Genomic DNA, 10,102 nt, shown 5'->3' with positions numbered 1-10,102 from the left:
TTTCTCACTCTCAGTGGGCAGCCCCAGGGATGCAGTGATAAGTGGGCAATGTCTGTGGCCATGCAAGGGGGTTGTTAAAGAAACCATCGTGGGCATCTTTCACTATAAAAAACAAATCTTTTATGTAAAAAATAAACCTAAACAAAACCCACAACCCCCTCTGCCATGCTGTGACAATACAAAAGGCCGAGTCCCCAAACACCGTGAAAACAGAGTCGGTAGATCCAAATATATATAAATTGTTGACTGATGAGATTGGAAATAGCACCTTGCTGGTCCCCCTGCCCCTCCCCAGAGTGACCCTGCGCCCCAAAACCACCACCTGTGCTCCAAGCCCAGAGAGACCCCAGGCTCTGCCTGCCAGACAGAGCAGGAGCCCTATCCTCAGCCCTGGTAGCCTGGTACCCCCCCACCTGTTGCAGCAGCCCCCCCACTGCACCCCTGGAGCAGGAGCTCTTCAGCCCCTGCTGTCCAGAGCGCAGGGTCCAGTGGCACTGAGCAGCAATCCCCAGGACAGGATGAGCAGAAGGGGGTCTCCAAAATCCAATCTCAAACCGGTATCGAGAGGAAAACACTTTTCTGTCTGCACTGCAGGGTCAAGTAACGAAAAGAAACAAAAAAGGAGCAGGGGAAGAGACGGGGAATGAGCAGGAGCTGCATCCTGAGCCCTCCCAGGAGTCGGCAACGCTCCTCCTGCAGCGGCAGCCCGAGTGCCCCCTGGCCCCGAATCGGGGTGAACACGGTCCCTGTGCTGTCCCCTCGCGGTCCCCACGCCGGTCTCAGTCCGGGGTCACGGACCAGGAGAAGGCGGCGGCGTGTGCCGGGTCAGGGGAAGGTGAGACGGGTGCTCAGCCGGCTGGGCGGTGCCCGAGGGTGGGAAGGTTCTTCCCCAGGAGCCGGACAGGGAGAGGCGGAGGGGTGCGAGGGCGGGGGGGAGCCTCTTCACTTGGCTGGTTTGGTGATGATGCGAGTGGAGAAGTCAAAGAGGTCCTTGTTGATTTTGCGGAGGTTGCTCACCTCCTCTTCCAGCTCGCTCACCTGGATCGTCAGGTGCTCCTGGTCTCCCACCAGGTTCTGTGACAGGAAAACACAACAAACAAGTGTCAGGGCCTCAGCTCTGACAGGCACAGGTTGCTGCTCCTTCCACAGCAGTAAACCCCAAACCCTTTGGTCCCCTCCCTCCTCCTCCTCAAAGTGCAGCCCCTCCTGCCCATGTCACCAGTATATTTCAGGGTTCTTTTCCCCGTTCCCAACTTAGTCAGGGCCTCATGAGTCAGATCAGCTGACAAGGATCCCCCCTCAAGGGGTCTGTACCAAATTCCCAGCCTGTACCAAATTCTCACCTTTTCCCTCGTCGAGTACATCTGTGAGTACATCTTCTCTGCCTTCTCCAGGTAGCTCTGCCCAGGCTCCTGCAGGGACCAGAATGGAAGGGTTGGCAGAGCAGACACAGACCCTCTCCCCATGCCCCTGGACTGGGAGAGGCCCTGGGAGATCCTACTGTCCCCTCTGCCATGCAAACAGCCCCTTGGCCTGCTGCAACCAAGCTAGCAGGGAGCTTATCCATTTGCTCTGGCAGGACTGTCATTGTCACCTGCCCAGAGGTAAGTGCTGGCAGAGGGGAGCAGCTCTGGGAGCACTGGAAGAGAGGCTGGGATGGGCAGGACACTGATGGTGTGCGACCCTCCCTGCCTGGAGGCAACCATGCCGGGACCAAGGAAACTGTGGGACAGCAGTCAGCCCACACTGCAGCACGGGGCTGGGAGGACAAATGACTGCAGCAGCCAGGACGGGGAAAGGAGCAGGAGGGAGCAGGATCGGGTTTCACCAGCTGGAGAAGAAGCTTTACTCTGGCACAATCCCTCCTGGATGTCTGTCCCCCCTCCCCAGCCACCCACTTGCCCCCAGTACCTGCTGATGCAGCCCCAGGCGCAGCGTCACCCCCTCAGTGCCTGGCTCGTCGCTGCTCTCAGTGCCGTGCAGGTGTCTGCTGAACTTGGGCAGGGGCACACTGGGCTTCCCGTCGGGGTTGAACATGTTGGCTGGGGCCAGCACGATGAAGGCGTTTGTCACAGGACCTTTGACGGGACAGAGGGGACAGGTCAGGCTGGACCCTGGTGGGTTTGAGAGGCAGGGGCCTCGGGCAGCACCAAGAACAGCGAGTACGACCCTGGCACAGGCAGTGGCCAACATTCTCTACCCTCCCCAGCAGCTCTCCCTGCCTGGGGCTGCAGCTTTCCTGGCCACTTGGCACCCCCGGGGGATCAGAGCCCGCCCACCCTGAGCTGCCATTCATCAGCAGCTCCGTGCTGCCACCATCCATCACACGCTCTCAATGGCAGAGCTGATGAGTGTGTTAATTACTGCATTTACCCGCGGCTGCTGCCGCCCCCTCCCAGCTCCTGCTCGCTGGGAGCTCCCACCGCTGTCCCACATGCCCCGTTAAGCACAGCAGCCCCCAGCCCCGCTCCAGCTTGGCCACTGCTCCCACAGCCCAGTCATCCATTTCCCCTGGCAAAAAGCAAACGTGAAGATGGGCCACATGCACCTGAGAGGGGGCTTCCAGTGCCGTGGAAAAGGGTGTGGGGTGAGGGAGGGAACATGGTGGGGCCTAGAGAGGCTTGGAGCTGCAGAGCAGACAGACACAAGCAGCTCTGACATGGACGAGGGCTCTGTCACCACTGTTTACTCCTCCAGAGCCTGCTCCTAAATCTGATCCTCACAGGATCCAGGGTTGGGTCCCACCAGCAGAGCAGTAGCTCTGCTGAGTGCATGGCCCCAGAGCTGTTCCTGCCAGCTCTGATGGCTTCACTCCCTCCTTAAAGACTAGACGTTTGTGCTCCTGAGGCAAGTGCCCACCAGTGAGATTCTCACTGCATTGGCAGCTCATGGAGCAGTTTGAGAAGAAAGGTGGAGAGGAGAAAATCTTGGGAGCGTACACCCAGAGTTCCTCAAACCTGGTGACCACCTAGCCACAGCCACTCTGGTGCCCCAGTGCAGACGCAAGTCCTGTACCAGATCACCTTGCCCCAAGGCCTGGGGCAGCAGACAGTGCTGTGACCACCCTGGGCCAGCCTGGGAATGGGGTCTAGGCTTAGCTGGGGGGAAACAAATAACCCAGCTTCCAAGACAGAGCTGCCATCAGCACACATCAGCCAGAGCGTCCTGGGTAGGCCTTGCAGGACCGAGTCCTCAGGGATGGTCTGTGCCATGCTATGTTTGCAGAGACAAGGATGGAGCTCGTGTGACAGGATGGGAATTGAGGCCTGGAGGGATTTGGGGGCAGGCTGGCTCCCAGTCTTATCCCACAGGTCTCCTGCTTCCCCACGGAGTGGTGCCAGCCATACAGAGTGACCATGAGCAGCCCTGCCTCGCCAGCACTGTCACAGCTCATTACCCAGGAGCAGCAGCCTGACTTCTCAAAGTCCACCCGCTCTGCCCCCACCAAGGACAAGCCACCCTTGGTGACACAGCCCCCTGCGCCTGGCCTGCCTGGCCCTGAGCCACACCCCAGCTCCTTGGATTTATTTGCAGCAATGTTGAGAGGAGGGCAGTGGATCCTGTCTGCCCACAGCTTCCCCCGTGCCTGGCAAGCAGAGGGACCGTGTTGTCCTGAGGACACTGGGCCAGAGGCTGCTGTCACATCACCATGTCACAGCCCTGTCACCTCTGCCTTGGGGAGAGAGCAAGACACACTGGAGGGGCAGCAGGGACAGACCTTGCTGGGGGGGCTCACGTCACTGCTTGGAGAGGCCAAGGGGGGACAGGGATCCATGGAAAGGGGGCTGGGTTGAGGCAGCAGATTCCCCCACACTGGGGTGCTGCAGGGCCCCGTGGGGACTCCAGACCCAGGGTACAGCTTGGGGGTGCTGGGCTACCAGCCCATTCCTAAGCACACACAGCACAGCGCAGTCATGCCAGTGCCAAGGCTGCCAGGGAAACCAAGTCCCTGCCCACGGACAGCAGGGAACCAGCAGAGGCTGCAGAGCATCCACAGCTTGGGGTCAGCCTGGTCCTGCTCCTCCTGGGAAGAGCCTGGTGTATCCATTCTTGCCTGCAGCCTCAGGAGGACTCCAATGCCCGGCTCACAGCCAAAGCCTGGCCCCCCCTCCTTGGATGACTCACAGCTCCATTTGGTCTGTTTTCACCCTCTAGTGCCAGCGGCGCCAGGCTGGATGGACACTGCAGTGGGTCCCAATTAGGGATGGTCCTTGGCAGCCAAAGGAAAGAGGGAAAGGGTCTGCAGGCAGCCTGGCTTCCAGAGACTGCCCTGAGGCAGCAGCTCAACCACCACCGAGGAACAGGGCCTGGCTTTCCCCACCATCACCTTTGGGAGGGATCTGGGCCATGCCCAAGGCAGCCCCACTGGTCACTGTGGCACCAGGGGCCAGAAACCACCACAGCTGGGGGAGAAACACAGCAACAGGAGGGGTAAAAACCCCATTGCTCTGAGGTAGCTGAGGCACTCAACTGCTGCTCCTGCAATTTACTGGAGCCATCAAACTGAAATCCCAGACAGCTGCTCATATGGGATTCAGTTCAGGCCCCATGAGCTCATGGGCACTTACTGCTGGGGTCACAGAGCTGTCTCCCCTCCAGACACAGCTGGGGTGTATGTGGGGTGACTGCTCCCTTGGGAAAACAAGGAGGAGGATCCTGTGTGGCCTCAGCGACAGGGTGAAATCCATGACTCACTCCTGACAGTGCACAGGGGGTTGTTAACACATAGGGCAAGGTCACGGCACCACTCCAGACAGCCGAGGCTTCCTCCAAAGCCTCTGCCCTTCCCAGGGCGTGAAGCAAGGGGCAGAAACACACCTGGAGTGCCCAGGGCAGCACAGGTGAGACAGCAGCAGCCTTTGGCAGTGGGGATCCTGGAGATAAGGACATTCCTACCTTTGTGATTCATCGTCTTCAGGCACTGCTTGCTCTGGATGTCCCACAGCCTGACAGTTTCGTCGTGAGAGCCCGAGAGCAGGAGGCTGCCATCTGTGGAGACTGACAGACACGTCACCTGATTCCTGGAATGGGGAACAGGATGTTTAAACTCAGGATGACCCCAGGACTGCCAGAAGCTGGTGAGGTGGGCAGATGGTGGCTGGCAGGTATGTCTGGTTCCTCACCTGTGCCCTTTAAAGACCTTCCCGTTCTCCCGCTCTGTCTGGAAGGTCCTGTCTCTCTGAACTGGCTGCAGAGATGAAGCAAGGAAGAAAGAAAGGAAGGGAGAAGGGTTAACATTCAGGAAGGTTGAATCCAGCAGGTTCGTCACCATATCTGTAGGGGGCAGAGGAGACAAGGGGAACCAGGTCCTCCTGTGCTCTGGCAGGTCACACCAGTTCCAGTGGGAAGGTGACAGTGGCTGGGGGTGACCGAGCACACCTGAAGCCCCACACACTTACCCAGGCGCAGAGGTCGACCTGGAAGATGGACCCATCCATGCCCCCACAGAACATGTGATACTCAGAGAGGTCCAGAGTCACAGCCATGATCCCCACGTCGAAGAGCACGGAAAGCAGGAGCTCCCCAGATGAGATTTCCCAGAGCTGGAGTGACAGGGGACAGGAGAATCAGAAGTGAGAATGTTAATGGCAGGACTGGGGGAATGCTGACATCTGGCACCCCACACTGGCATTCCACCCCGGCATCCCCTCCCGACTGTGGCTGGGAAACTGAGTCCAAGGCAGAACCAAGGCAGAACTCGGGATCAGTGTCTCTGTGAGCAGGAGAGAAGTTTCCCATGCAGCTTCAAAACAGCTCTGAACCCTCTCTGTAGCTATCCTGCCCCCAGGGCATCCCCTGCCCCACAGGCTCCAGCCTGCTCTGCTCCCTGTAGACATCAGCAATGGGAAACAGAGGAGCTGACCCTGACATTGCCAGGACAACAGGGACTGCAGCAGTCCAGCCTGGGGGCAGGCACAGAGAAACTGCTGTTGCTGGAGAGGCAGAGCTCAGGTCTGGCAGCTCTGAGTCATTGCAGAGACAGCCAAGAAATTAAGACACTGCAACCCAGCAAAGCTTCAGGACAGCTTGGGGACAGGGACAGCTTCCTGCCACCTGGCAGGAGCCTGGCTTTGACCCTGCAGGGTCTGGCACCTCTGAAATGAGCCTCACCTTGGCTGTCTGGTCGAGGGAGGCAGTGGCAGCCCGTGCCAGGGGCCCTCCGAAGCCGCAGCACAGGTCGGTGATGGGGAGGCTGTGCCGGGACCAGACGTGCCGGGGGTCAGGGATCTGGGAGGGCTCTGCCTGCAACACGCTGTGAGAAGAGCAGAGACAGGTGAGGTGGGTCAGCCAGGACAGAGCCCCATGGGGAGCTGGGCCAGGCTCTGCTCCCACTGGGAATGCCTCTCTTGGCTGCAGGGACCAAGTGGGACATGGGAGCTGCTGGCAGCCTTGACACGCGGGTACCGAGGCTGAGATCCCTATCCCAAAGGGACAAAGACCCTCAGTAAAGGGAACAATCCCCTCTGTGTCACCCAGGGAAAGAAGTCAGAGACATATACCCGGCCCCAAGAAGCCCAGGTGAGACCCCAAAGAAAGGCTCCCTGCCAGCACGGTGAGCACAGAGCTGGCTGTGGGCTTAGAGCAACCGCCTGTTCCAAATTCTCTGTACCTCCCAGCCCCACTTACTTGTAGAGGTTCCACACCAGGGCCAGGCAGTCCTTGGCCCCTGAGAGGAAGTGGCTGCTGTCATCAGTGAAGCAGAGGCACGTGAGGTCCTGGTAGTGTCGGTTCAGGATGGCGAGGAGGTTCCCATTGGACACCTGGAGTGAGGAGAAAGGCAGAAGGGTATCAAGGATGTCTTGGGATAACGTGGTGCAGTGAGGGGAGAAGGGTGGGTTCTGTCACCCATATGAGCCTGTTGGCACTGCAGGACAGTGACTGACACCACTGAGGTACAGCTGGAACAACAGCCTGCACTCAGGACCACAGGGAAATTCAGCACACAGCAGTGGAAGAGGTTCTGGCACATTAACTCTGGAACCCAGTGATACCAGAGCTGCTCCTCGGGTCAAGTCACAAGTGTGCAGTAAAGATTTATTGTTCACTCTTAATATTCATATTACTTTGGCAGCTTCTTCCCTCCTCCCACAGGTCCTCAGGAGGTGGCAGTAAGGTTATGAGAGCTGCAGGACACCACAGGGGTGGCTCGTGGTCTTGGGCCAGCAGAGGCTTTAGGGTGGACAAGGAATCCCCCAAACCCAGAGCATTTCTTACTAAAAGGCAACACTGCAGATGGGGAGGGAACCAAGAAGAGAAAAAGCCTCAAATAAAATGAGAGTCCACTTCTTCCCATGATCTGAATTACACTAAAAAATCAAACCAAAGCTCAATTCAAGGGGTTTCATAAACAGCACAAAACAAGGGTTCTAGGGGCTGGTTCCACCTCCATGATGATTTCCATGGACCTCTCCAGTGTGCCAGAGGGACAGTGTCATACTCTGGAACACATCTGTAGGTGACAGGAGCTGGAGCAGGGTCCAGCTTGGAGCATCACAAGCAGCAGCTCCCACTGCAGGTTCAGCCTGAGGGATTTTATTCCAGTACAGTGGTACAAACAAACCCCAATGGCTTCAGGAAGAGCCACCCACACCATGAGGGCTCAAACCTCCCCTGGCATGGGGAGCTCTCCAGGTGAGGCATCTTGGGGTTTAATCTCAGTTTTAGGACAAGATGCTGCTTTTATATGCTCAGTAGTGTGCTAGGAACACAGCATAATCCCAAGTAATCCAGCAGTAATAACCAGCAGGACAATGACCAGAGCACAGCAGGGGCTGCTGGCACCCTGGGCACACACAAATATGCATCTGAAACATGGGAGAATCACTGTAGGAACATCAGGTCCTGTGCTGCTGCTTCATGGGATCAATGCCTGACCCCTGGATGCTCGAAAAGAGGAGAAAGAGGCAGAGTGAAACCTCTACCAGAATTTCTCCTGCTCCTATTTGGATGAGCTGTGGGCAGCACAGCCTTTGCCTGCTGTGGCACCCCAGGATCAGGATTTCCAGACACTTGAGGGATGGGGACACTCCCTGACTGTCCAGGGTGTGAGTGTGCATGGCCCTGAGCATCCCAGCACCTCCGTACCTCCCACAGGTAGATGCTCTCAGCGACCCCTGCAAGGATGTAGAGCCCGTTGGGAGAGGCTGTGAGGCAGGTCACAGGCCCAGGACAGATGATCTTCTGCTGCAGCTGGTCCTGGGACAGAGAGAGCACAGCGAGGGCTCAGAGAAGGGAAGGGGTTGCAAGCAGGGCCCCCTGACATGGGGGCTCAGGGAGAGCTCTGTGGGGGTCTCTGCAAAGGGAGGGACGGGGGGCACCTGCCCGTGGTGATGGGGGTCGGAATGGAGGGAGGGGGGCTTGAGGGTCTAACCGGGGACAAGGGGTGTCTCTGTGGAGAGAGGTGCTATGGGGGTCTCTGCAGAGAATTGGGCCATGAAGTGGTGTCTGCACACAGAGGAAATCTCCATGAAGAGAGGGGCCATGGGGGTCTTTGTGGTGAGAGGGGCTATGGGGGGGTCTGATAATGGATCTGGGGGGGCTCTGTGGGCGGAGGGGCTCCTCATCACAGGGCCGGGAGGTACGCAGGGAGGGTGGCCCCGTCACAACCCTCACAGGGACCGAAGTCCCCCCGCGAGACCCGGGGGCGTCCCCCGAGCCGAGGCCGCCCGGGCCCACCCGCCGCGCCGGTACCTTCCTCTGGAGCTCCCAGACGTTGATGTAGCTCTTGCCGAGCTGGGCCCCCAGCAGGTGCTCGCCGCCCAGCAGCGCCAGCCCGCGCGGGCCGCTGTTGCCGCCGCGGTACCCGGGCAGGGCAGAGCCCGAGTGCAGCTCCCAGACCGAGCAGTTGCAGAGCGGCCCCGCCGCGTCCGACACCAGCGCCACCTCCATGGGCGCCGCCATCTTCGCGGTCCGCCAGGGCCACAGAGATCGCGGCCGCGGCCCAGAGCGCCGCCCTCCCGCCGGCGCCGACCAATCAGCAGCGGTGCCGCCGCGGCCGTTCGGGGCGGGAATTGCGCACGCGGCAGGAAGCTCAGCAGGGTCCGCCCCGGTCGGCGGTGGATGGGTGACCGGAGGACACCGAGTGTGCACATGGGGACCCAGTGTCCCTACAGGACAGCTTTGTGGGTACCCCATAACCCTATGGACCCCCCCGCAGCCCTATAGGGACCCTGTGGACATCCCAGAGCTTCGTGTGGACACGCAGAGCTTTGCGGGAACCCCATAAGCGCCCCATAAATCTAAGGGTGTTTCTGAATACCTCCCAATCCTATGGACACCCCACAGCCTTGTGGGTGTCCTGTGGATACCCCATAACCCTATGGATCCCTCCACAGCCCCACAGGGACCCCATGGACACCCCACAATCCTACAGGCACCCCACAGCTTTGTGGGGAACCCCATGAGCACCCCACAGCCCTATGGGGACCCCATGCACATCCCATAATCCTGTAATTACCCCATAAATCCATTGACACCCCACAGTCCCACAGGGATACCCCAAATCCATAAAGAAATCCTATGGACACCCCACAGCCCTGTGGGCACCCCTGGGCCAGAAACCCCAAACAACACAACTTTATTATTTTTTTTAATACTTCTTCACTTTACAGGGTTACAATTGTCTTAAATATTCTGACGTTTAAATACAATCTGTATAATAATGTTATTATAAAATGTAAACTTTCAGTGTTTTTAAGTTTATTTTTCTCTTTTTTTTTAATTTTTAATTTTTTTAATAATAATCAAAAAGTCTCAATACCTGAATGTTTTGCAAAACTGAAATCTTTCACCGGGGCCTCGGGTGCGCCCGAGGCCACCGCGCTCAGAGGTAGAATGTGGTTTATTTTTTTATTCATTTTTTTCTTTTTTTTGTCTTTTGTGGTTTTTTTTCTTTTCTCATTTTCCTTTTTTACCTGAGTTAAGATATGCAACGCTGGGGGGAGGGGGGCGGCTGCAGCTGGGGCCGCTCCTTTAGTTTAATTTTCTTTCCAAACCCCCCCCCAAAAAAAAACTGGTTTAGGCTCTTTTTTATTATTTTTAAATCGATATGCAAAAAAGAAAAATAAAGTGGAAAGTCACCCGCTCTCAAAAACAAAGTGGG

General features: G+C 57.7%; 1 protein-coding gene across 1 annotated transcript; it reads right to left on the bottom strand.

Annotated features, from left to right (window-relative positions):
• Positions 1 to 252: 252 nt before the first annotated feature.
• On the bottom strand, positions 253 to 8,901 carry WDR18 (WD repeat domain 18). Its single transcript, XM_062510323.1, has 10 exons — positions 8,692 to 8,901; positions 8,086 to 8,196; positions 6,628 to 6,761; positions 6,112 to 6,253; positions 5,400 to 5,543; positions 5,124 to 5,188; positions 4,897 to 5,021; positions 1,912 to 2,078; positions 1,344 to 1,412; positions 253 to 1,074 (listed from the first exon to the last, which is right to left on the bottom strand). The coding sequence occupies exons 1-10, from the start codon at positions 8,899 to 8,901 to the stop codon at positions 943 to 945; spliced, it is 1,299 nt and encodes a 432-aa protein (XP_062366307.1). The 3' UTR covers positions 253 to 942.
• Positions 8,902 to 10,102: the final 1,201 nt, after the last annotated feature.

Source organism: Cinclus cinclus, chromosome 28 (genome assembly GCF_963662255.1).
Source record: "Cinclus cinclus chromosome 28, bCinCin1.1, whole genome shotgun sequence".
Taxonomy (NCBI): domain Eukaryota; kingdom Metazoa; phylum Chordata; class Aves; order Passeriformes; family Cinclidae; genus Cinclus; species Cinclus cinclus.
Note: the sequence above shows the minus strand (reverse complement) of the source record. Positions and strands in the feature narration are given on the sequence as shown.